The sequence below is a fragment of the Oreochromis niloticus genome, linkage group LG15, assembly GCF_001858045.2.
Source record: "Oreochromis niloticus isolate F11D_XX linkage group LG15, O_niloticus_UMD_NMBU, whole genome shotgun sequence".
NCBI lineage: Eukaryota > Metazoa > Chordata > Actinopteri > Cichliformes > Cichlidae > Oreochromis > Oreochromis niloticus.
Window position 1 is genome coordinate 18,522,624 of NC_031980.2, and position 27,142 is coordinate 18,549,765.

At 39.4% G+C, this 27,142-nt stretch overlaps 3 protein-coding genes across 13 annotated transcripts in view; 1 reads left to right on the plus strand and 2 right to left on the minus strand.

Moving 5' to 3' along the window:
- Positions 1-1,462: 1,462 nt before the first annotated feature.
- On the minus strand, positions 1,463-5,324 carry LOC100703209 (gap junction Cx32.7 protein). The gene is made up of 4 exons (XM_003456630.4): positions 5,172-5,324; positions 4,251-4,403; positions 3,947-4,132; positions 1,463-2,369 (listed from the first exon to the last, which is right to left on the minus strand). The coding sequence occupies exons 2-4, from the start codon at positions 4,377-4,379 to the stop codon at positions 1,764-1,766; spliced, it is 921 nt and encodes a 306-aa protein (XP_003456678.1). The 5' UTR covers positions 4,380-4,403; positions 5,172-5,324; the 3' UTR covers positions 1,463-1,763.
- Positions 5,325-6,302: 978 nt separating this feature from the next.
- On the minus strand, positions 6,303-11,053 carry hsdl1 (hydroxysteroid dehydrogenase like 1). 2 transcript variants are annotated; one of them, XM_005461374.3, is made up of 5 exons: positions 10,935-11,053; positions 8,990-9,435; positions 8,405-8,488; positions 8,079-8,234; positions 6,303-7,898 (listed from the first exon to the last, which is right to left on the minus strand). In XM_005461374.3, exons 1-5 carry the CDS (start codon positions 11,008-11,010, stop codon positions 7,827-7,829), a joined length of 834 nt encoding a protein of 277 aa, XP_005461431.1. In that variant the 5' UTR covers positions 11,011-11,053; the 3' UTR covers positions 6,303-7,826. The 2 variants fall into 2 exon arrangements, with proteins under 2 accessions (XP_005461431.1, XP_003456679.1); XM_003456631.5 differs by lacking the exon at positions 10,935-11,053 and adding an exon at positions 10,286-10,758.
- tbc1d32 (TBC1 domain family, member 32) overlaps positions 10,975-27,142 on the plus strand; it is an 89,865-nt gene continuing 73,697 nt past the window's right edge. For 6 of the 10 annotated variants that reach the window (XM_013264987.3, XM_013264988.3, XM_013264983.3 and 3 more), the window contains exons 1-17: positions 10,975-11,075; positions 11,680-11,845; positions 11,988-12,152; positions 15,056-15,233; positions 15,500-15,571; positions 15,981-16,106; positions 16,387-16,465; positions 16,856-16,959; positions 17,051-17,112; positions 17,359-17,503; positions 17,670-17,729; positions 19,556-19,649; positions 20,880-21,017; positions 22,489-22,578; positions 24,370-24,518; positions 24,977-25,104; positions 25,791-25,992. In XM_013264987.3, coding sequence (XP_013120441.1) covers positions 11,691-11,845; positions 11,988-12,152; positions 15,056-15,233; positions 15,500-15,571; positions 15,981-16,106; positions 16,387-16,465; positions 16,856-16,959; positions 17,051-17,112; positions 17,359-17,503; positions 17,670-17,729; positions 19,556-19,649; positions 20,880-21,017; positions 22,489-22,578; positions 24,370-24,518; positions 24,977-25,104; positions 25,791-25,992 — 1,947 coding nt within the window. In that variant the 5' untranslated portion in view covers positions 10,975-11,075; positions 11,680-11,690. Of the gene's footprint in view, positions 11,076-11,390; positions 11,513-11,679; positions 11,846-11,987; positions 12,153-15,055; positions 15,234-15,499; positions 15,572-15,980; positions 16,107-16,386; positions 16,466-16,855; positions 16,960-17,050; positions 17,113-17,358; positions 17,504-17,669; positions 17,730-19,555; positions 19,650-20,879; positions 21,018-22,488; positions 22,579-24,369; positions 24,519-24,976; positions 25,105-25,790; positions 25,993-27,142 lie in introns of those variants that run through there. The other 4 variants (XM_013264984.3, XM_013264985.3, XM_013264986.3 and 1 more) reach the window with 4 other exon arrangements.

A 27,142-nucleotide genomic window follows, 5' to 3' on the forward strand; every position in this document is an offset into this window, starting at 1 on the left:
CCTTGTTTTTTGTTTTCTGATTCTGATTATTCCCAGCTGTGTTCCACCACCTGTGTGTAATCTCCCTGTGTTTCTCTGTGTGTATTTAAGTCACGTCTTTAGTCATTGTAGTTGCTGGTCCGTCTGTGTATCCACCCTGCTCCTTCTGTGTGTTATCCCTGCTGTCTACCATCATCCACCTCTGCTCGCCGTCTTTCATGTTCGTGTTCTGGTTCCTCCTCCGTAGTTTAGTTGTTTCCAGTATAGTTTAGTTTGTCTCCGTTTGCCGTGTTTTCCCTGTGCCGTGTATTTCAATAAACCACCTTCTCACCTTTACAAAGTGCCTGCATTTGGATCCTACTTCATTATCTCCACACGGCTCATCTCACTCGCCGTGACAAAATGTGTCCAAAGAGAAGAAAGTCTTCTTTCAGTTGCACACTCAGAGATCAAGAGATGTCACTTTAAAATAGCACTGGAATTTGAAAATAAGGTGGATGTGTTCAAAATATATGTATTTATCAATTTCATTTATTTGTGTATTTCACACACAAATGAGAACTATGCACATGGATGATGAACTACTGTATAATTCCCAGTTGGGAGGCTAGATTGGAATTTGCGCACCTTGCTAAAACATTTGTTGATTAAGTCAGAATTGTGTCAGATGAGACTGTAGATAAGGTTCAAGCAGATGCACTGGTAAGTTTTGTAACTCACAGTAACATTCATAATCAGCTGTTTCCTGCCAGAATCATCAAAACATCACGCCCAGCAACCCGAAACCAGCAAATTAGTCATAATCTGTGGAATCAGAAAAACTGTCTTCCTGTCACTTTTCTTTTGCAGGTCAAAAGCTAAGCTAAAGTTAAGTGGTAGTAAATTAAGTTTTGTTAAGTTTAGGCAGAGATAGTTTAGCTCTAATCGTTTTTCTGTCTCATATAATTGTACATTTTTCTGATACTATTAACAACAAATGTGGCTGCTGTGTCTCAGGCAGTAAAGCAAATTGCCTACTAATTGCAGAGCTGATGGTTCAGACGTGCAAATAAAAACATTGAACTAACTACCAAATACAAAAGAAATTGCCCGTTACATTTTAAAGAATAAATTGCATATATTTTTGTCAGAAGATTCAATAAACACTAAGTTTTCAAAAAAGAATTTTCCGGCTTTACAGGGTTAATATATTTTAGGTCATTATCCAGATCCAGATTTCATCAGTTTTGTAAGCATTACACAACTGCTACTCCATATGCACAATTACACATTAATGCTCCAGTTTTAATTAAAAAAAATTATATATATTAACTAAAAAAACAGAAATGGATTGATGAATGGACGTTTTGTTCATTTTAAATTGAGGAAATTATTGTATGGGGCGTTGCACATATAAAAATTATTTGAACATTTATTATGTATGTTCCATTACTTTTACATACAGGGTGGTTCATAGCATAAGAACATTTCAGTTACATTTCAGTCACATCTGAGTATTTATTGAAGGTTTATTGAATCAGTATTATACATTATTAAAGGTATCAAAAAGTGGAAAGCAGTTCACTGTAATCATGTAATCTATTAACAGTAAACTCCAGTTGACTATTGTGAAAAACCTTCATTTTCTGCAACCCTTTGCATGTGACTGAGTCTTGTTTGCAGAAGCTGGCCATTTCCCTCCCACACAAACACACGTCTCCAAAGCCTCCAGGGCATACAAATACTGCCAGGAACCACAGTGTTTGTATGTGCTGGCATATACAACCTATTGCTGGGCGTATACGTCAGATGTGGATCTCCCCCATGTTGTTGTTCTCAGGTGATCCATTTCTAGGAGCCTCACTGACTCCACCTGTGATGCCGTTCACCCCTAACTTTCGTCCTTGCAGCTCCAGCTCCAGGTTAACATAATTCTGAATCATCTCGTCCCGGTTTTTAAAAGCCTTCCTTTCTGAGGGTGGAGGAGTCACCGGGGTCACAGTGTAGTCCTGTCTCCTCGCCATGCATTCCTTCACAGCTTTCACACACAGATAGAACAGCTCCACCAGGCTGAGGACGAGGGAGACACAAGCCGCCACCAGCATGAACCAGATGATGACCGACTTCTCTGTGGGCCTGGACAGGAAACAGTCCACCTTGTGGGGGCAGGGGAAGCGGGTGCAGACATAGCGCGTCTGTAGGGAGAAACCATAGAGAAGGTACTGACCCACGATAAACAGAATCTCGAGGGCAATCTTGGCCAGGAGATGGAGGACGTAACTGCGCAGGAGGCGGCCACGTATGCTGATCTCGCCACTGCTTTTGGTGTACTTGGGAACTTTATAGGCCCTCTTAAGGAGCAGATTGGTTTGGTCATCCAGCTCTTCCTGCTTCTTCATCCTTTCCTTCATCTTGGATTAGAAAAGCAAGAACACAGAGTTAGACATTTTCCAGGAAACTGAAAAACCTTACTTCTGGCAGTGTGAACAAACTCACACAGTTCCAAAAAGCTCTGCCAAAATATGGCTGAACAGTTACTCCAAACTGCCACACTGTTCCAATCTGTGTTTTCATTAACATTTTGGCAAAATGTATGAGCACAATATAAAATATCACAGCAATGTTAGCATATGGTGGAACAGCTAATAATGTGAGTAAGTTGGAGAAGCACTGAGAAGCTTTTTTGTTTCTTTAAACTAGCACTAGAGATTTGTCTTGTTAAGAAAACTACTTCTTAAGCCATCAAGAAATGGTTTGACCATCCATCCATTGTCTTCTGCTTATCCAATTCAGCACGGGGGGGGGGTCTTAGGGCAAAAGACGGGGTACAACCTGGACAGGTCGCCAGTCTGTCACAGGGCTAACACATAGAGACAAAAAACCATTCACACCTATGGGCAATTTAGAATCACCAATTAACCTAACCCCACGTCTTTGGACTGTGGGAGGAAACCGGAGTACATGTAACATGTAAACTCACACAGAACAGGCCTGGGCTGAAGGTGGAACTGAATTCAGGACTGTTTTGTTATGAGGCAACAGTGCTAACCACTGCACCACCATGCACCCCACCTCTTGTCCTAAGGTAGCTGGGATAGACTCTAAAACTGCCATCCAGTCCCATGAATGTTTGGCCACCAAGGTGAAGAAAACATGAAATCAAATGTTGTATTTACACTGGATAATTTCCAGCAGGGCCTGTAATATAAGCCCTTTGCAGGTTCCTTCTTTCAGCCAAAACAAGAGCTTTGGAGACTTGAGTGTATTAGCTGCACATTACCAGCAAATGTTAATGTAAGTTTGGTTGATGTTTGACTTGATTAGCCTGTGTAAGTGTCCAGGTCTTTATTAGCAAGTTGTTTACTTTAATGGAAACCGGAAATATACTATATGGACAAAAGCACTGGGCCACACCTCTTTGAATCTTTGAATTTTCAGGTGTATAAATTCAACCACCCAGCCATGTAGTCTGCCTTTACAAACCTTTGTCATTCTAAAGAGATCACTGAACTCAAGTGTAACTGTAACAGTATACTACTGTTGCAACAAGCCAGTTTGTGAAACGTCTTCCCTTTCTGTATTCTTGCAAAATGGAAACACTTTCAGCAATAAGTCACCAACACTCTCACTTACTCGATAACTGCAGAGCTTCAAACCTCTGGCATTAATATTGCAAAAACTGTGTGCCAGGAGCTTCATGGCATGGAGCAGCTCCTGTAGTCAAAATGTGTTGATGTCCCAGGGCTTTATTCCAAATAATGTTGCCATGTTAAAGCACACATAAACAGACATACTCATAAAGTGGAAAGAATAAAAGCTGTAATGTCTGGGGTGAAAAATAATGACGCACTCTTAAGCTTCCTCTTTAAGTGATAAACATTAATGCTACTCTATGGCACAAATTAACTTCCCATAAAGGGTGCCAAAAGGATCTTCTGTTCCAGTGAACCAGTGATACAATTTTACTGCACGTACTCCAGCGACACACCTTCTTTTCAACGTGGATCACATGAAGGACGTGACCGAGATATAACAGCTGTGGAGTCGCTATTGCAATAATCTGAAGAATCCAAAAGCGCACATGAGAGATGGGGAAGGCCAGGTCATAGCAGACGTTCTCACAGCCGGGCTGCTGAGTGTTGCACACAAAGTCAGACTGTTCGTCTCCCCAAACCTGAATGAGATCAGAGGAAAAGTAAAAATGGAATTTTAAAAAAACACACACCATAAAACTAAATAAAACTATAATCCTGGTTTTCACTCAGATATATCCTATAAAAATAGCACCAAACCTTCTCAGCACCAGTTTGCAGGACCATGATGCGGAAAATAAAGAGCACCGTGAGCCACACTTTGCCGATCACGGTGGAGTGGCTCTGCACTTTATCCAGCAAGTGGCCCAGCAGATCCCATTCACCCATTTCAATCACCAGGTGTCCTGCTTTCTGTTACAGAAGGAATAAACACGCAGGCAGATAGACACAGCAGTCTAAGGCAGTCATTTCTGAAGGGATACGTGGGTGATCTCAGATATGTATATATTATTATAGAGAGTATTTTGTAACCTGACTTGCAGTTGTTAAGGTCACAACAGACAGCCTCACTCACAAGGCCAACTTTTTATCACTTCTTGCAGCCTTGTGACTGTGCAGATAGAGGCCACAGCTGCTGATTTCAAGTCTCCAAAACATACTTATCTGCTGGACACTGAAACCTTAGCCTTGGTTACCGCCAACCACCGCCAAGCATAATTCAAAGAATTCCAGAAACTGAGCTTAAACTGCTCATAAAGAAAGTTTTTGCAGAGTTCATTTTAGACGATAATTTTAAAGCTGATGCTGTTTCACGCAATATTTGGTGATGCTTCTGTGGCTTTTCTAGCCCACACTGCATTATATTTGGATTTTAAATGACTCTAAATACATGATTTTTTGCAGCTGGCTTGAAGTTTTGCCTTTGCCAGCTCTGATCCACATTTGCATGCTTACTTACATTCAGTGTCCCATAACAATAACCATTACATGAAATTCAATGATGAAACACAGTTATCCTTGCACAATGGTTCAAATAAAACCCAAGTCATAACATACTCCAACTTTAGTCCATAAACTATTATTTTTCTACAACATGTGCCTCATTATCACTGATTTTCTTTCTTTCTAGAATGGTGAAATCAAGAGATAGACTACATCTGTATATAAAAATCAACTTACCAGCTGAACAGACTGAAAAATTGAGGAGAAAAGCTGGCTGAAGAGAGCAGTACCTCAAGAAGATGAGGAGAAGAGAAAGTGAAGAAGAAGCTGTCCTTGTTTTATTGTTCATTCAGCGACTTATCTGGAAGGACACCATCCTAACCACAACAGCAACCCCTTTTCTTAACAACAATTCAGACAATATGCTGAAGTGTAACCAGTCGTTGGTTTATTTCTATAATTTCATTTTTGTTGCATTTCAGCTTTGTTGGACAGTGAAAAGAGAACGTGATCCTCTGCTGTACGTTTTCTAATTCTTTTTAATGTTGGGAAATAAAGGAAGATTCAGAAGATGAACTCATGCAGAGGCTTGTAAGCATGACTGGCACTTCAGGAAAATGGTGTGAATAATGCTGTTAGCTGAAAACCAAAATTAAGAATTGAATCATATGTAAAAGTCCCTTAAATGAATCTTTCGGAGCTTCCTACGCTTTTTCTTACACAAGTGAAACATTTTCTCAAAATCAGCAGTATCTAAATGTAGCCATTTGTGTTAGCGTTCCTGTCAATATGTCACTAATGTCCATAATCCATGTGGTCTTTTTCAAATTATTTCCCTAACTGTGAAATATTGCACACGAGGAATCTTGGAAAAAAAACTCGATAACCTCTCTGAACGAATGACCTTTTACCTAGACTTAGCTGGACGAGTTTTTTGCTGTTGCTTATAGTATTTTTGCTCAAGCAAATGTTCGTCTTTTCACCAGCGCAGTATTCAGACTCTGGCGTCATGTTTAAATCCTATCAAAGAAGGGTTTGCACAGCACCGTGTCTGTTAACTACAAACTACCACACCGCGGGTTCATGAGGTTTACTAGTTTCCTCTAAGGTTTACTCTGACCCGGGTCATCTGTGGGGGTCACAGACTGAACTCTGGAAGCCTGCATGGTCTCTGTTCTGTAAATAATTTACTCCGTACTTAAAGTTTAAAGAGAAAAACAAAGCCTAGCCTTCACCTTATTGATCAGTCATTGCATCAGATAAGACAAACATGCACAAGTAAGACAGAGGCCTCGGTTTTATAAAAATATGGTTCAACATGAAAGATATAAAGTTACAGTACACATATGAAAACAACCTCACAAGTAATGTTGGAATGGAGGAGTTTTATTGGTCTGATTATGTGCTACAAAAACACACGCGTTTCACATTCCAGCAATCAATTAACATAATTAATCTCAATGTGTTCAAATATCACACAAATGATGAACTAAAGCAGACCTATTATACTTTTCCACATTCTTTTTCTCATATATGTGCTGTAATAGTGAAGGGTATTCATTCTAACCCACCTGCTGTTCAAATCTTGTGTTTGTGAGGGACAGCCAATTAGTTGGCTTGAAAGGAGGAGTTAAAAGTGGTTGAATCAGTAACGAGATGGACATTAGCATAACAGGTCCACTTTAAGCAAAATGCTCTCATATCAAATGTCTTAAATATTGTTTCTTAATAAAATTAAATACCATAAACTTCAGTAAACCTTTAAATTGGAGATGCTTGAATATCACACTTCATTCACCCTTCACGCACATATCTGTATGTAAACACTTATATATATATTTTTTGCAACAGATAAACACCACACCGTATTGTAGAAAGCTTGACATTTGAACTCTTTGTTTGATTAGACCAGCAAATCAAAGAAGCCAAGAGCACAATCTCAGTGCAAGAACAAGATCAAATATAAACTGTTTTTTTTTACTTTCAATAAACATGTTTGTAGCATCTGGATCAGGTTCCCATGCAGCTTTTTTTTATACAAACACGCTGATGAAAAGGCTATCACGAATTATTAGTCTGTTATTTTTGTTTTTGGCTCTGTGTATGTGTCAGATGGGCGTGGTCAGAGCAATATAACCTGAAAGGACACAAAAAACCAGCGTCAGCTTCATTTTATGGTCCCCAAAAAGTTCGACTGAAGTCACATGGGATGTAGAGTAATAGCAGATAAAAGCAAAACTTATCACAGTGCAAGTCAAAATACTTTCTTAAACATAATCTTAAATCTAAATCAAGCCTAATTTCTTAAATTTAGACTTGTATATTTAGTGAATTTGTTTATACTCATTTCACTCCGGCTGTGTTTGTTTTATATTGCTCTTATTTGCCTAACATTTAAGGTGAGGCTTTTGATATTGTCTGCACTTTCTCTTCCACTGAAGTCTTTTTGAAGATACAAAGGAGGTAAAAGGAGTTTCACTGCAAACTGAATGGCATCTGTACGGAGACTCGTATAAAATGGTGTCTGTGCACAAGACCAAACAAAGTCTTATTGTTAGGCTCCAATAATAATTGACAAGCTTGTAAATCTAATCCAAACTCAGGTATGGTAATAATTAAGGTTGTCTGGCTTCAAAGTAAACGCAAGATGTCAAAGATTCATCAGACCTTAATCTAGTAATGCAGGAGCAATGTTGGAAAAATGTTTGTATTTTTACTCATCATTTTAGATGAATTCCACTGCAGGTTCTTTATTAACTAATACCCAATCAATAGAAAGAAAACGGTAGTGTCAGCCTCATCAGAGCATCAGAGTTCAACAGATTTAATAGCAGAAGAAGCTGGAATGCAACAAGATTTGTGTAACAAGACCCAGTGCGTCAGATTAAGCTCTTAGCTTGAGCTGATGAGCACTCGTGATCCGAGAACCCAGATCCACTCTGGAATGCATCTCATCAATCCGTACTGCAAAGACAAAAAGAGACGAGGATAGGGAAAAAGTATTTAACGTTTTCAATTCTGGTTTCACAAAAGCTGGAAAAGTATCAGAGATCATTTCACTCAGAGTAATATACTTCACATTTTTTACATTTTCTGTGATGCTGTCAAAATAAAAACTGACGACATGACTTCATTTCAACTGACCTGCAGGGTATGAGGCCAATATCCTGTGGTCCTGTTTGAGACTCCCAGAGTGGAGATGGCATGGCGAGCATAAACTTCTGGCTTTGGTACAAACCAGCTTTCTCTTCGTGATGGTGATGAAGATGATGATGATGGCTGCTGCTCACTTGAGGCTATCTAAATGGACATGGAGACAGATGAAGTTAAGCAGCTTGATTTCACCGATCTCCCTAGTTTGATAGCCAATTTCATACATGATGTGCAAACATGACAAGTCATACATTAGCAACTATCAAAAGACTTTTTGATTTCAGGTCTTACAGAACAGCTACTCTTAAGATATTTACCTGGAAAGGGATCAGACTCTGAATAAATATGCCTTTGCCGCTGTACTCAAGGTGAAGAGCTCTTGACAAATGATCCAGGTATCCCTGAAATGTCAGAGGAAAGGTTGCTGTTGTCAGGAAGAAATAATGTTGTTGTGACTGGGACTATAGTCAGCACACAGAAGAAGAAATGGAGATGAGAGCTCAAAAACCTACAAAATTTACTTTAAGAGTGGCTCACTCTGCTGATTCTCAAACCTTTTTCTGGCTGACACTACTTTACATACTAAAAAAAGTTACATTTTTAATCAATCATTAACAAACAATTGAGGATCAAAGCTGAATTTCAGATAAAACAGGAGACTAAAACTTATTTTACATAAATCATATTTTTCTGCAGGTCATCCACATCCTCCAGCAGTGGGTCTACTTCCCACAAATTGAGAACTAATACTTTAAGGGGATAGTAGTAATAACAGATCTTTTTCAAATTGATCAGAGACATCAATGTGCTCTTCATCATATTACAAAGGATCTATACAGGTTATAGATGTGTTTTACTGGCACGTCTCCATGCTTGCAGACTGTAACAGTTATTTGTCTCACAGTGGAGGCGGTGAGCGTCACTCTTCCAAGTAGAGGTCTGCAGCAGGCACCCGATGATATATTGACCACGGCACCTCTGCTGCGATCCACCATCCCCGGCAGAACCAATCGGGTCATCAGAGTAGTGACTGCAATGTTCCTATTCACCAAATCCAAGAGGTGCTGTTCGGGCACTTCAATCAGGCTCTGGGGTGAAGCCAAAGATTCATCGACACAGTTTACCAGGAAGCCAATATCTTTACCCCTCAATGCTTCTTTGATGGGCTTGCAGGTCACTTGGTCCAGGGAGAAGTCAGCTGAGACCACAACAGTTTCCACTCCATAATTTTGGGAGAGGTAAGCAGCCATGTCTCTAACAGAGGAAGGGTCCCGAGTGACAAAGATGATGCTGATGGCATGCCTGGCCAGCTCCTCTGTGTATGCTTTGGCTACAGGCTCTGATGCACCTGACAGGAGAGATGACAAAGTCATGCCAGAGAGAACAAAAAAGTTTGCAGCAACATTATAGACATAGAACCAGTTACAGCGCTGTAAAAAAGGATTTGTCCCCTTCCTGATTACTAAGCTTTTTTGCATGTTTTGTCACATTTAAATGTTTTATCATCATCATTATCGTCGTCATTAAACAAATTTTAATATTAGAGAAAGATAACCAAAGTAAATTTAAAATGCAGTCTTTAAAAGATGATTTAGGACATTCTGCTTACAGTATTCTGTTCTGTACCAGAAAATCTTGAAGGAAAATATCTGGTCATCAGTTCGTACCCTGAAGCTCAAGCACACTTGGGTTATACAGCAGAACAATGATCCAAAACACCAGCAAGTCCACCCCTAAATGGGTCAAAAAACCCAGAATAAAGGTTTTGGAAGGGCCTAGTCAAAGTCCAGACTCAAATCAGATTTAGATGCTTTGGCATGACCTTAAACAGGCCGCTCATGTTAGAAAACTCTCCACTGTGGCTGAATTAATACAATTCTGCAACAAAGAGTGACCCAAAATCCCTCAAAGTGATGTGAAAGACTCATTACCAGTTATCACAAATGCTAGAAGACACTTCTTGCTGTCAAGGGTGGCACAACCAGTTATTGGGTTTAAGGGCCAATTTTCTTTTTCATAAAACACAAGGTAGGTTTGGATAGCTTGTCTCCCATTCATACATGCAACCTTGATTTAAAAACTGCATTTTGTATATACTCACGTTGACTTTGTCTATTGTTAATGAAATAGATTCATGAAATAGAGTTTAATTCAATTATGATATAACTGAAATTAACTCTGCTGCGGCCCATTCTTACCATAAACGACAGCCCAGTCACCATATCTCTGGGTCAGCTTCTTACTTGGGATCAATCTGGGCAGAAAATGCACCCTAACCAACGTGCAGCAGTCGCTCAACAGGATCACTGCCCTGCTGGCCGTGTACAGAGCACCGACCAGCGCCAGGGTCTCAAAGTAAGAGTTGCACGAACGAGAAATTTCTCTGTACAAAAACTGAAAGCTGTCAACCGCCGCCATAGCCCACGCTGGTGTTGCCGAGATAATTTGCTAACTAAAGCTTATTCTGTGGTATGACGCTGGGACCTGTACGTGATTAGGTTAACGAATACTTCAGACGTGTAAATGGAAGCTACAGCTAACCCTACATAGTAAAATTACTAATAAAAGCTGTAGGAATTCACGTTTAAGAAGCAGGTACGTCTCCTCTGCGACACCCGGTGAAAGCAGCAAAACATTGGGTCACGTGACAGTGTAGAACAGCAGTGCTGCATTCAAATCCGCAACAAAAAATCCGTCTAAATACTCTCACCTCATGTTGAATGCTTTTTAAAAATATTCAATAAGGTTGAAATATTCTTTAATTATCACATGACAAACAATAAAAGCAAGTATGAACTCTAAAATTAACCCCAAGACACCCTAAATATCGAGATTTTCATTACGAACCCAAATTCCGATTTTCGTGGAGATACCATATGGGGGTCTCCCACAATGCACCACAGTTAACACTGGACGTTTCCATAGAGACACAGTTGTGGATGGCAAAGCGCTAGCTTGATGAAGCTCTTTTATATGCACAAAGACAAGGTGACTGATTTAAAAAGCTCTGTGCGCGATGGTTTTCGTTTGCCTTCGTTGCTTTTTAGTCCAGCTTCCGTTTTAGTTTAATTTTGGTACTTTTGTTTTTCAGCTAGCAGTGTTTCAATGATGGCTGCAACAAGCTAACAAGAGAAGGGACATATTCGTTGTTGTTAGCACCTGAATTAAACCTTTGGATTGCAGGACAAAATCAAACTGATCGTACCGTCATTTAATCACACATTTACGTGGTGTACACTGTCATCATTGCTGGGATCGCCTGTTTTTCCAGAAGGGTAGCCAATTTTCACACCTGTTGGTGATAAAATGATTGCCTCTTCACTAAATGAAACCGAAAAGGGAATAATGATAAAGGATGTACGTTTTAGTAACGTGCTGGAGGTAGAAATATACACATGAAGACGTTTTGGTTCGTCTGTTGTTAAGTAACTTAATCTGTTACCTTACTGAGTATTAGTTTATATAGTTTCCTGTTATTTTTCGCCATTGGATGAGCAAATGTGTATTTTATGCTTTAGTGAATGGAAAGAAAAATCCCTCTTTTAGTCTCTTAGAAATCCCTCTGAATAAAAACCTTTTGTTTTTGACACAGCAGTAGCAGAGATGTCTCAGTTGTTTGCTGAGGATGAGGTGGAGTTGCAGTCCTTGGTTAAGCAGTTTCTAAGAAGCATCAGTGACAAGATCTCTAGTGCTCCTTCACCTGAATGTGCTGAAGAGATCCTCCTTCACCTAGAGGAGACTGACAAGGACTTTCACAAGTGAGTCCGTCATCAAACACCATAGTGTTAAATTTAATGATGGGATCTAATAAAATAGGCTTTGTTCTGTTTCTATAGGTATGTGTTGTTTTTAGTATATATTTACAGTATAGGTTTGACTTAGTTACTTCTCTTCTTTCAGTTATGAGTTTGTGAAGTACCTCCGTCAATATGTGGAGAACGCTTTAGGATCTGTGGTTGAAGAGGAAACAAACAACTTGACCAGAGAAGATGGACAACATGCAATTGGCTCGGGACATGACACTCTGATTCATGCAGTGACACAAAGGACCAGAGACTCAGCTGAGTGAGTGTCTCTGAATAGCTTTAGCATCTTTTGTCTAATGGCCAGTTTTCATCATGTTTATTGAGTTTCAAACCTACTTCGTTGATCCTCCATACTTACTTTCAGATATGCTGGAAAACTCCAGAACTCAACCTTCCCAGTAAAAAGATTAAGTTAGAATTTCAAATGCAAAACTTTGGGGGTTTTTTTGGCTGCACCTTTTAGGGTCACCACAGAAAATCTGCCTCCATCTCATCGTATCACTTCCTCTCTTACTGCCATGAAATTCCTCTTAAAATAGATGTCTTCTCCATCTTCAACATCATTTTCCCAATATATTCTCTATCCCACTGGGTAAATGGTCTGGTACTTCTATAGTGTTTTTCTGCTGTATATTTTTTTTTTAAATTCATTTTTGCCCCTGTGTCCTGTTTGGCAGTTTAGCAATCAGAATTGTTGCCCGAAGGTCAAAAAATGCCCAACAGATTTACTTTCCCAACTGAACCATTACAGCATTTGCTATAATGGTACGCTTGATAGTCATATTTTATTAAGATTTTATTAGGATATTTTATTTTGATTTATTACAATCATAACGAAGAAGACCGGGGGACGGAAAAGGAAAAGATGAAAGAAGTTGAGGAGAAAGTTAAGGAGAGGGAGAGAAAAATTGAGGAGAAGAAGAGGGATAGAGAGAGAAAAACACTGAGAATCTGCTTCAAGACCTGGTGAAGGAAAAAATAACACAGCAGAGAAACCACAGCAACAACTAACATATTCATAAATAACAGTAAATAATGAATAATACATTTTACTGAACAGCACACAGTACTAATAATACAAGATATTTTTAGAGGCAGCAGCCAACTATGATAGTGTGTCTGTGAGTATCCGTTTGTACACCTGTGTGCGTGAGCACGCTTGTGTTCAAAAGGTTTCTTTATGGACATGTCTAATGTGTGTGTCTGGGGCACCACAGCCCTGCCCCCCAAGACATGAAGCAGGCATGGAGGAGGCCTGTGCCCCAGACATCCAGAGGCCCCCGAGAGCACGAGAGCCCCAGGAGGAGCACCGTGGGGACAACCACGGCTCCCGCTCAGAGAATAGCCCTGGAGGTGTGTCACGCAGCAGCCACAGTGCAGAAGCCACCCAGCCCCGGACACCCAAGAATCACCAATGCATCGGCGGGTGCGGGCACCAGCCACTGGCAGGGAATGTGGCAGGGCGAAATAGGCCCCACACCTGACCTGACACATAAACAAACAGGCACACACAGACACCAGCATGCAGTCCCACCCTCATGCACACATACAAAAATACTAACATGGAGACATGCAGAAATGAATGCAGTACACACACTCCCCATACACACTATATACTCTCAGGTCCAGGCACCAATGCCTCCAGAGGGGCAAACCCAGGAGATGATCCCTTTCACTCTTTTCTGCTTTAACTGAGCACTTTTTAATCATAATCACACACACACTCACAAATCTTTGTGAACATTTGCACACACACTCTGATGGAAGCATATAGCCAGGCAATCAAGCTAGCAGCCTCCAGATTTGCATGTGACTCACTTTACCTCGTGAGCCACAACTACCACACACACATGTGCTCAGCTCCATCTCAGCTGTCCAGCCTCAGCTGTCCTGTCCATGACCTTCACTCTGTCACCGCTAGCTCCACCTCCTGTCTTTTCTCTTAGCTACCCTTTCTAAACCGAGCGACATGTGATCTTACTGCCATCTCATACTCTAAACCTACCTTTTATTAAGGCTGCTACCTTAATTCTCTTCTCCACCTACTCCACCTTACCTGCACACTCTGTCCTTACCCTCTCGTGTGCACTCCCCATTGATTTGGATCATAACCCTACCTCTAGTACCTCTACTCCTTGAATCACCATTCACTTTTCCATTTGCCTCACTCGTTCACACATTTTTTTTCTGTCTTGATACCGCTGACTTTCATTCCTCTTCTTTCTACTGTGCATCTCTGCTTCTCTAGGCTCTCCTCTACCTGCTCCCTACTCTCAATACAGATCACACTGTTGTCTGCGAGCAACATAGTCCACAGAGACTCCTGCCCAACCTCATCTGTAAACCTGTCCATCACCACAAACAAGAAGAGGCTCTAGTACAAATCTGTGTCCTACATTTTCATATAAAGCTGCCACCGGTGTTTTTGTACACAGGGGATATTTTGGCACTTCAAAAGAGGTTTTAGTGAGATTCAAAAGATAAATGTTAAGAACTGAAAGTAGAAAATGGAACTTCAGAACTTCTGCATGTGTCCTTAATAGTAATTTGTCAAATAACTGTTGAACAAGCAAATACTTGACTTTCTGCTCTTAGCTCCTTTCTCATCCACAGTCTCTATATTTTACACTGAATAAGCCAACTAAACTCCACTGTTTTGAACCTGTCAATGGCATCTTGGGTTTACTGTTTAGAGCCTGGGTGTACCGAACTCTCATGGGGACTTTAAGTAGCAGTTGGATTTAGTTAGTTGTATTTAATTTCAGTATTAAGAGGACTTATTATTCTTACTGTCATGTGTAGCCATCTCTCAAAATCCCATTCTTAGCCATAACCCTGGATTCATGTCCTTTAATAAGAAACTATCCAAGGCCATCAAATGTACTTGTGGTATTAAAGTTAAGTTGTCAGTTGTTTGGCGGTTATTTTAAATAGTGGATAAATCTCATTTGTATTTACAGTATATTTCTTTCTTTTTTTTCCATATTGGATAACTGCACCATCCAAATCTCAGCGTTGAATTTCCCTGCTTTCAGCTATAAATTGATGCAGTAATTACCTTTCACTTGAGTTTCATATAAAGCAATGGTTAGGCTTGCTGTGGCTCATGCAATCATATGGGTTGACCTGGTTTAGCTCATTCACTTTCTCTCTTTGTGACAGGTACCAGCAGATGATACACACCTTAAAAAACACCATGATAACAGTTGTGGAGTCTTTAAAAAACAAGTTTGAGGATGACCAGCTGAGAAAGGAGGAGATGCACCACGAGAAGCAGCATAGGCAGTCCAACATCCAGTTCACTGACAACTGCTCTGACAGTGGCTCGTCCTTCAGTCAGGTTAGATAAACAGTGGTTACAATCTGATGCCAATAAACTCTTGTTTTATTAATTTATTGCCTTTATATTGTATTCTGGCCCCAATTTCTGGATGACATTAATTGCGCAAGTTTCTTTCTTTCCATGATACATGGAATGGAGGTGAAAATTAATCTTTAGACATAGAGTGAAGCTGTTTTGAGAGATATTTTTGTTTTGTTTTGTTTTGCTTTGTGGTGGATAATGATGGTTTTTTCCATTTCCTGTCTTTTTTTTTTCATTTACAGAGTTATGGATTCTTTAGACAAGAGCAGCTGCAAGTTTTGGCTGAAAAGCTTGACTCCAACAAGCCCAAAGAGGTAAACAACTTAGACATATCTTTCTGGTTTCTTTGAGGTCACTGGGGGATTCTGTAGCACAATCTTTCCCAGTTAGATGATCAGGTCTCTTCAAAGAGTCGCAGGCAAGAGCCAGAAAAATGTCCCTTTTATCTTTCCGTATATTTCTAATCAGGGTTTTTTTTTTTTTGTCTTAATCTTTTAGCTTTAAATTATGGTCACGTTTATCCATGTTGGAAAAACTGGAGATGGTCTTGTTTTATTTTGCCCTAATGAATCAGTTTGAGTGAAATGGCCGCTGTTTGTTGGCACAGTAGGGTTGCAAGTAGACACTGGTTTGTGTAAAGGGTTAACCAGCTAAAAGGTTATGAACCACTCCTCAGCACAATTGGCAGTATAGTCCAAGTGCTTGATGTGAGTCTGTGTGTAGGTGCGTTGGGAGGCTCTGAAAGTCCTCTGCCGTGCTCCTACATCTGATGTGCTGAGCTGTGAGAGCTGGAGCAGCCTGCGTCGGAACCTCTGCGTAGCTCTGAGCGAGCCGGATCCCGACCTCAGCGTGAGTCCTGAGCGGCCTCATCTGCACACTGTAGTAAAATAAGTGGCATTAATCGTTTATTCATTAATAAATAAATCAATAATAATCATGTTGTCGTTATTAACGATTTCATGCTTTAAAATTGAACATAGCAAAAAACTTGTTCCTCATTCCACGGATCCTTAATCTTCTTTCATTTCTTCTAACTGAATTTTCTTATCATTTAAAACGTTGGTATCATTGATTGAGTATATAAATGGCTGTGAATGTATGTTCACGCGTGTCATCTCACCTCTGTCAGGATAATGCGCTGCGATTCTTTGCTAAAAGCCTCTCATCCTCTCCTCTGAACGTGACACGAGAAATTTACACAAGCCTGGGTAGGTAACTCTCAATGGACCATTCTGGGTCTAATGTACCCTGCTGGACTGTTGTGTTTGAATTAAACAAAGATGTTTTTAAAAAGTAAAATTTTAAAAAAAAGTAAATCTTTTATGGGTCACTTGTTTATTTAAAGAGCAAATGAAAAGCAGCCTGTTATTCAGTGACACATGGGAAGTAGTTTTGGTTTTAGATGAAAGGAGGTGTTTGGTTTGTGGATTTTATGGGCCGAGGTAACTTTCAGGAAGTTTCCCAGCAGAAAATGCAACTGTACTAATGTGATCCAAGTTATTTACTGTATCTTTGAGTGGTTTTAGCTCACTGTTGTATATCCAAGATCCATATTATCTTGTGTGGCTTGTAATAAGAATTTGCCTTTTGATGTGCAGCTAAATCTGTGGCGTCAAGTTTTCTGTCCCATAAGCTGAGCTTTCCAAGTGGCTCAGCTACCATTGACATTAACAGGCCTGAGATCAGTCGTCTCCTCAAGCAGGTACAGCTACTTTTCTACAGCAGCTTCTTAACTGTATCATCGTAAAAATAAAGTGCACACACTGTTTTTCTCTCTGTGTGTTTTGCTACAGATTCGACTCATGAATGATTTTCAAAAGGAGGTGACTAACTTCTGGATACGTCATCCAGAGAAGTGAGTTATTTTTTTTCTCGTTTCTTGATTGTGTGCCCAACCATCACGGACTATCCAGATGCTACTTTTCAAATCTGATGTATAAAAAAAGAACACTTAATAAAAAGTACATTTTTTTTAATGATTCATTTTAAGAGGGTATGAAATTTGACCCACATATACATATCACATAATATACGTATTTATAGAATGATGCAACAGACTGTGAACTCATTTTGTGTTTTTGTTTCTCTACCTTGCTTATAGATACATGGAAGAAGTTATAGAAAGCACCTTTTCGCTGCTGTCCTACCATCACGAACATGGCTCACCAGGAACTGAGAGAGTCCTGGAACCAGTTCACTTACTGGCTTTACTGGATGTAAAAGCCACTTGGTTTAAAAAGTGGATGGTGTGTATGCCCACAGTTTCAGATTTACACAGACTGAATTTTTGTATGAACCGCTGTGTTCATGTGTTGCATTTTAATGTTTTGATCTCCATCCTCTCTTGTTTATATTGCACTCAGTAACATATATTTTTTTCTGGTTTTCTCCTGGCCTCTGCCTCCCTCTCAGCATGGCTACTACAGCAGGGCTGTGATTCTCAGACTCCTGGAGAGAAAATACAAGTCTGTGGTGAGTGGTTTACTCAATAATAAGGATCTTTCACTGCTTTGTACTTCTGAAAGGCCTGAGACAAGAGGGGAGCAAATGAACATCAAAAGGATTAACCTGAGCCAACACTGGATATTTGAGGACAGTACAGATAGATATTATTAGGGATTAAAAAAAAAAGCCAATATCAAGATATGATCCCTCACACTCTCTTTCTCTCTCCATATATATGCATATAGCCAGAGCTAATTACCATCTGCTCAGCTGTGATGCTACGATATGTGCTGCAAATGATGCTGAGTGCTCTGCTGGACAAAATATGTCTTTACAACATTTCTAACGGACCCTCACATATTCTTTACTTTGTGGTTGAATAAAATAAGTTGTTTTTTTTCTGTTGGTGCATATTTGACAACAAAAATCCTGAAACGAGTATATCTGTGAGATAGTGGCTGATAGTGTCAGGCAAACATTATATTGGCCTGGTTGTTGGGTCATCCAAAAGGCATTAAAACTTGCATTTTAAACAGACATTGTGCCCATGAGAAAGCAAAGCTGTGATTGAACCAGAGGAAACTGGTGAACTGACGACAATCTTAGTTTTCCCCAAACAAATCCATTTACCTGCCCAACGGTGACGTGTTTCCATATTGAAATGCTATAGTCAGTGTTAGGTCTAATTGTTGAATGTTGCCATTGTGTTTCTTAAATTTGTACAGTCTTAGTTCAAGCAGTATTATCAAAGCTATTCCTTTGATCCTGAGCACCTCTAACCACTTTGTGTTGGGGGAGGTTTTATAGCAGATACATCCTATCTGGAAGATCTACTTCCTTTGATGTAAGCTTCCTGCGTTTACGACCCTTTGGTCAGCAGGAGGACACACACACACACACACACACACACACACACACACACACACACATACCTGCATATACATACATACAGTGCCTTGTCTTTGTAACCAAAGGGGGTTGCGAGGGGAGGTGTTTTGTAAACTATTGTTTGAAGTTTGTCAATAAAAGCCAGCGAGAGGAGGTCCTCGGTGTGGTCATTTTCGTGCTGGACACGGAGGAGGCCTCCCTTGCGCAAGTAATCGATCGATCGCTGACTGTCTTGTTTTCATTCATGATGAATAAGTCTCTAGAACTATCGGGGTTTGTGGGAACAGACCCAACAGTCAGCATTTTCTGATTTGGTTTTTGGGCCTTATTGAGAACGTTCTCCTAAATTCTACCTTTACTAAGATGTAAACTTGTTGAAAAGCTAAAGAGATTGTCCAAAAGACTGACTGTATCTAACTGCTCCTGACGCCTCCTGTGAAAATGGTTCTGTTTGTGTCATTTTGTGGGGTGCAGGTGTAAATCACAGCCAAACAGTTCAGTGTACTGGTCTTTTAGACAAAAGGGCACAGAACAGGAGTGGTGGCACTTTGACATTCAAGAATAGATTTTTTTTTTTTTCTTTTGAGCTCAAACCTCCCTTTTAACTGTTACTGTGACTTTAGAAGAGGTACTGTGGAATCACCGCTGAAACTTTCTCTAAAGAAACTGCCAATATCTCTCTGAAACACTAAGCCTAAACTGCTCTTGCATCGCAGAGCATTAAAATTCCCCACTGTGCTCGGATTTAGATTAAAAGCATGGCTTCAAGTCTTAAATCTCTTGATTGGATAAGAGGAGGTTGCACTGAGATTCTGACTGAATTTTTAAGTAATTGTTCAGTTTTTGGCCTGTTTTTAACAGCAGTCTACAAATTTGGCTCTGCACTTTGGTCGTTGTCATTTTATTCAGCTAATTTAACATGCTTAGCATCCGAAGCAACATGCATCATATCTTTTCTTTTACAGGCTGTAGCAGCTCTTCAGCAGTGCATCAAGTACAATGAGTCCTGTGAACGTTTCACAAATGAGACAACTGAGTCAGGGGAGCAGCGGAGCATTGGCAAGTTAAAAAAAAAAAAAAAAAAACTCCATAAACTCATTATTTCTTCATCAGGTTTGTGTACTCTCTCAGGCATATTCAAATACCAGACTTCACTCTGGGCCTCTCCCTTTGTGCTAAGCATCAGCACATTTGCAGTAATGCTGATTTAATGTGTCTTGTGAAACAAACCAAAAAATAAAACTCTCAGAGTGAACTACTGTGAAAGTCTAATGAGAAAGTAATGCTTCATTTGAAGCCTTTGGGTGTTCGTACCTAGACTTTGCCATCATTTATTCAGCTTCTTTTATGCACAGATATTAAAACATAGGTGGACAGAGGAAAAACAGTGGAAAGGACAAGTTATAACAATACAGGGAAAACAGAAAAAGCTGAGAGAAAAAAAGAGCAAATGAGTGACTGATAGGAGAATGAAAATGATGACAAAAATAGATGAATGGAACTGAAGGTAGAGCAGAAAGGGCAGACACTGACAAATCGGCATAGCAACACTTAAGGAATACATTACATATTACATGACGTAGTCCAGTTTTGACGTTCTCAACAATGTGTACAAACAAGAGGCGATACTGGAGATTATCGATAGCCCTTTGCCTCACCATTAAGTGGTTTTTTTTTGTTTTTTTTTTTCCCCCCCTCAAATTTTAGGAAACATTTTTTTATGAATTCCTTTTAAATTTTTTAAATAAAATTATCTGTTTGCGTCAAGTATGTAATCCAATTAAAAACATAACATGGTAATTATAGAGTAACATGGACATGCATATCCATTTGCAAAGCTACGTGCTAAAATGGAATAAACCAGAATGAATACAGGTGCAGATGGGGCATAAGGGAATGCAAGTGGAGCCTGTTATCTCCTGTAAGCCAGCTGGCTCCTTGAGACGGAACATTGTGACCTTGTCTTGGGTAAGTGGCGATATGCAGTTCCCTCGCCACTGATATAGTCCTCATAAAAGACATAGTTTTTTCTGAGCTGTGCCTCTTTTGGCTTTCTGCTCTCTAGAGACACTGCAAGCCTGACACATTTTTTCACCTGTCAGTCTCATTGTATTTCTGCAGCCTTTGATATGAAAAGTGTGAAAACTGTGTCCATCTCAATGCTGCCACATTTTTTTTTCCACATTGTTTTCTTCTCTTTTTCTCAGTGTAGTTCCTTAAATCATCTGTTACAATATCAGTAATATATTGTAATGATGTATCACTTTGATTTTTCTCTTAATGTTTCAGGTTTGGTACAGAGGAGTGTTTATTCTGGAAAAGAGCTCGAGTATTGCTGCTTTGTTCACTCTCTGTGTGTCCTAGGGAAGCTCGTCATCTACACCAATGGAAGAAAGCTCTTTCCCATCAAAATAAGAAAATACAAAGGTTTGATGATGTAGGATTATGTTACACAACTCAACATGTAGTCTGTCATATCATCTTGACACTGATCTTGAGAGTTTATTGCCATGTACACATCATCATATCTCCTATAGTAAATGTAATCGTTATAGTGCAGAATTGTGTCTGATCAGCATGTACTAACCCTCCCTCCATTCCTAGGAACAGAGGTTTTAGCCCTCCTGTAATTACTAATAAAGTTGCATAATAGTTACATTTCACTGAGTCAGATGATTAAAGCAGACTCATCATCTGACTTTCCTGCACTGAACTGTAATTGATTTACTTATTAATAACTCCTTTCAGGAATGTCATGTACAGTCAAATCACTCCTGTTTTGTAATTTTATCCAACATAGGTTACACAACTAGGGTGGAAACCTGTTGACCAGCAACTCATGGATAATGACCACACCTTAAAGTGTTGACATGGATACTCCATCTGTTTGTGTGTCATAGTTTATCACCTCCTAAAGCTTTCACTGCAGTTTTTTAAAAGCATGTAATATGACATTTTAAAATCTTACTGCAGTATTCTACCTGTATTTTTTATTTTTTTATTTTTGTGAGAGGACCACTGACGCCAGGTGTTCACACATGTAGCTGTTAAAGTCTGGAGTTCATTCAGTTCAGTATAACTTTAGTTCACTATCCTGCCACACAGTCGCAGTCTGTTCTGCCTTCAGATTTTTAGCAGTGTATTCAGTGTCTAGTGTTTTCAGTTTAACATTTTCTTGTTATAGTTATAGTTTTATTTAATATAATGTGTATATATAGTTATACCATGGTGCTTTATGTACTCATTCTACGACTATACAACACTCTAATGAGAAACCAAGCAATCAGTTGATTCCCTATGAGGAGGAACTCGGTGACCGTGGGGGAAAAAGAGAATCGCTTTTAGCTGTAAGAGTTCTTCAGGTTTTCTCACAGGTTACAGGGGGAGACAAAGATGTAGAGAGAAGAGATGAACATAGAAAGAAAGGGCAGTGTTTGAACTGTAGACCATCTGCACCTATAGAATGATACTGGGAGATAATTCATTTAAGGTTAATGGCATGAAACACATGCACAGTGAGAAAAGGAGAGATCTGAATATCTGTTTCTTAGTTTTCTTTTTTTTATTCAGAACAAAGTCCTACTCCCAAATATTTTCATTTATTTAAAATTTTAGAAAAGCAGAAGCTCTTTATTGTAGTACCTGCAACCAGGAACTGTTGGTGATATTTAGGGTTGTAATGAAATGTCATATTAAGACACTTTTAAAAGACTGTGGATACTAAAACCCACTGTGCACATAATATGTTAAGTGAACTACACACAAGGGGGTGATCCTTGTCTCTAAGGTTACCTTAACTTTTGCTATGGACTATTTCCTTACCCACCTACTATTTTTAGTTGCTGTCTAGACATGGTGACTATCAACTGATTGATTTATTTTTTTATGTCTATTTCAGATCCTGTTACCCTGACAGACCTCATCGTCATCCTGCTTAACATCATGTTTAAACACCCTAGACCTCTGGACAGGGATTGCTCACACACAGGTAGGGCATGTATACGCACACGCAGGTATATAGTAGAATTTCAGCTTCCTTACCGGTCTCTGTTCAAATCAGCTGCTGAGGTAGGTTAGTGACCCTCCGTATGAGAAGGAAAAAGAACTCCTCGGGCCATATCTTTTATCTCTTAACCTTGTACTGAGTCATGTAGTACTTAATTTGTCTCCTTGAAGACTTTATTGCCCTATTCATTCTCATGAATTACGTTAGAGAAATGTTGCTCCAGTGATCAATATCGTTCCCCACCTTGACTTTGTCAGAGGGTAATCTCCTTTGGCTGGGACAGAGAGTCATGCTGACTAAGTCAGATATTTATATTAATATTTTACCTGCTGTCTGATGAAGATCACATGAAGCATTCTTGAGATTGTATTTTGAGCAGCAATATGATACAGCACAGATTGAATTTAAAGCCCCATTAGGCTAAGTTTCCAGCTATAACACAAACATGACTTGTAAATCTTCACTTTTGTAATTTTCTCTTGTTACACAACATTGAACTCTAGTTATACGTGGCTTTTAATGCTCTTAGAGTTATGTGCATGTAGTATTAAAAGCAACAAAATTCTTATAAAGATTGGTCCCAGATATGCATTTATGATCCTCATAGACATCAGTGGAGATCTGTGTTCTCTGTATCATTGGGCGCATGTATTGGCATATATCAGAAATAAAGCACTTCTCAAAAGTATTTACAGCGCTTTACTTGTTCCACAGTTTGTCATGTTAGAGCCTTAGTCCAAAATGGATTCAATTAATTTTTCACCTCAAAATCCTACACACAGTACTCCTTAATGACTAAGTGAAAAAGTTTGCTTAGAATTCTTTTGTTTATTAAAAACAAAACAAGCTACAAGCTTGGTGCACCTATTTTTTCGCAGTTGCTACCATTCTTCTTACCACAACCTCTCAAGCTCCATCTGGTTGGTTGCATTAGTACACACCCATTTCACAGTAGTTCACTCAAGGACATTCACACAGGGGTCCAGAAACCACTCCTTTGTTATCTTGTTGTCCTGCTGGAAAATGAACCTTCGACCCAGTCTGTTCAGAGCCTTCTGGAACATGTTATAATTAAGTATGTCTGAACTTTTCTTCATTCATCTTTCCCAATTCGTGCTGACAAAAACCATTCCCACCACCATGCTTCAGTGTAGGGATGTTATTGGCCAGGTGATGAGTGGCACCTGGTTTCCTCTAGACATGGCGCTTAGCATTCAGGCCAAAGAATTCAATTTTTGTTTCATCAGACCAGATAATTTAGTTTCTCCGGGTCTGAGAGTCCTCCAAGTGCCTTTTGGCAAACTCCAGGTTGGGTGTCATGTGTCTTTTACTGACTGGCTTCTGTCTGGCTACTATATAGGCCTGATTGATGGACTGCTGTAGAAATAGTTGTTCTTTTATAAGGTTCTTCTCTCTCCATAGAGGAATGCTGAAACTGTGTCTGTTTGAGGTGAAAAAAGAATTTAAGCCATTGTGGAATAAGGCTGTAATATGAGAAAAAGTCGGTGGATATATATATCTCTCAAAATAGTGGAAATACAAGTTCATTGGCCACTTTATTAGGTACAACTTGCTAGTATTGGCTTGAATCCTCTTACTGACGTGAAAGCACCACAAAGTAGTCATTGATTGTATATTTAGGTGATCTAAAAGTGTAAACCTAGTGGGCAGATATAATCCTAGTGGGTATTAATGTAATTAGATCATTTCATATGCATTTAATTCAGCTAATTAATGTCATTAAATGCATATTAATTCATTTACTTTTGGTAGGTTCAGACGTCGTGTCGCCCAGCACTCTTGTGATGGAGGTGCTTTGGATGCTATGTGAACAGACAGAATGGGCCGCAGAGTGTCTCTATCAGACTCCAGTTATAGAGAAGCTACTAGCTCCTGTTATTGCACTGCTCAATGGACAGAAGGTCACAAGCACACCCACACCCACACACACACTCCCACACACACACACACACCCACACACACATCATTTGCAGATTACAAAAAAAGTTTTTGATTCATACAGTTTCCAGTGTAAAATGTCCAACCATGACTTTCTACTCATAGTAAATAAGCATGTAAACTACTTTCCTTTTACATTTTTAGTGCAATAATTTTTCAAAATTCATCAAAACATACAGTTTTCAAATGTAGACTCCTCATCTTAAGAGTAACATAGCTGTCCTCTGCGTAAGGACTTGTCATCATTCAGCCTTCCAGAAAATGGAATTACAGAGGCTTTGGTTATGAAATGTAGTAGTTTTTTCTTCAGTTCCATCATTGTGAAAGATAAAAGTGTGATTTCAATGTTGAGTATCTGTTCAGGCGCCAATTTTCCTGAAGCAGTTGGTAATTTTGTGTGTTTATTTTCTGTGCTTTGCAGGCTGAGTTAAAGTCTCCTGCAGCAACCCTGAGTCTCATTGCAGATATTCTGGCTCGTATTGCAAACACAGACAGAGGATTAGCGCTCTTCTTATTTGAGAAGAATCTCGCCGCAGCCCACAGTGAGAGGTGAGATGTTGTGATTAAATTCGCAGCGTCGTTTTGTCTTTCTTGATAGTAATGAATAAATTACATTTTCTTAACTTAGCTGGAAGATTTTAATAGAGTTAAATTTGCATAGCAAATCCTGCTTATTCTGCACCGAGAGCAGATTGGAACATGTGGGTGCTGCTGGTTTGTGAGCAGCTGGGGTTATAATATATTACATTATATTCTGTTGCCTGACAATGACTAGTCAGTCAGTCCTGTAGTTTCCTTCAGTCTGTCCAGAAACACATTCTATTGTTGTGAATGACCAAGAATGTATTCACCAACCACCTATGGCTGCACTTCTGTATGTATGCTGGCTCATTAAAAATGGGAGTGTATGAAAGTGCTTCGGAGACCCCAAAGAATTTTTGTTGCTCAAGGAATTGATGTAGATGTAGCCTTGGTTCTGAAAAGTAAACCCAGTGCTGAGGTGCCAGTTTCAAGAAGAAGTCAGATGTGTACACTGCTCAGTTGTTCCATGGCCTCAGTAAACACCTTGCTTGTGATTTTTATCTGTTTTATCAGTTGCTAGTTTCAGGTCTTATTAAAGACCTCCAGTGTAGGCATTTAAAGCCCCAAATTGAGATCGCTGTACTTACAATCTAAAAACCTCATGCTGTCGATCTATAATAAACATCTTTTTCTTTTTTCACCCTTGTCTGCAGAACCTTTGCTGCTCATATCATCGTACAGTTCACCCAGAGGCTGCTCGACAAGGAATTGCCATCACTGTGTGAATCTGATATGCCCCATTCATTATGTGGAGCCTTTATTTTAGTTTGTCGGCAGATGTACAACACCTGCGAGGGTCTGCAGGTTCTACGACCCTACGGCCTGCACAAAGCTTTAGCTGCTGCGTGGAAAAAGGTACATGTGCCTCATTTGTGTTATTTGCAGAGACTTTATTATTTGACATGAAGCTATTATAGAATAATATATGGAAGATTGCAGTAGTGGATGCTCATATTATGGGCAACCAGTCAGAAGAAGGTAGGATGAAATAGCTAGAAGTTAAACTGTAGGTGTGCACCAAGGCCCAGTATAAGACAAATGAGGATTAATTTGAACTTTGAATCATGTGAAACTGCTCTGCCCAAACACAAAACCATGGCACTGGAAATAAACCGAACTCAGTGTAAACTGTTCCCTCTGGTAAAGGGAACAGTTTACACACACAGTGCAGTGGGGGTTTTTTTTTGGATTACAAATAATACACCAGTGTTTTACTGTATGAAAAGTGCACTTAAGAAATCCACATCCTGCTGTTTTGCTGACTTGAAACAGTTTCAAGTCAACAAAACAACAATTCAACAATCCCTTATTTGACTGGGTGTTCCATTAAGACCAAATCTCTTTTATAAGAGAGACTTGACCAAGGTAGCAGATAAGCTACATGTCATAAATGCAACAAATAAAACATAAAGTGTAAAGGGTACAACAATGATGTCTTCACCACAATGATACTGCCTTCAAATTTAACAATAGATATAGATTTTTTTTTTTTCATTTCCAAGATGTGATTTAAGAAAATACTGTTTTCCCAGATATTTTATTTTTAGAGTATGACTGTAAATATAACAAATCCAGGAGACATTTGCTTGACTAACTGAGCCATGACTGGATCATAAGAGATGATGGCCCAACTCAGTTTCTGAATCTTTTATCTAAATATGTAAAGGAAGGGCGTCTGTATGTAATGATCAGATCCCTGGCTAGAATATTTATGCTGTATTTCATTTACTTGATGAATGCCACGTTCTCGCTTTATTCAGTCAACACAGCTTGAAAAGCACCATCATTTCATGGAAATGGTGGGAATTAACTAACCTTTGTAATGTGCTTCATTTAGTTCTTGGAATAGTGTTTCTGACTCGACACAGCATCAGTTATCTTTAATCTGCAGTTTGTGATTCAAAGCTAAACCAGAAAATATGCAAACAAAAATGAAGCTCTGCTGCAGTTCATTTACAGGGGAGTCATAGAAAAGGTTTCAGTGGCGCTGTTAGCATCCCTGGGT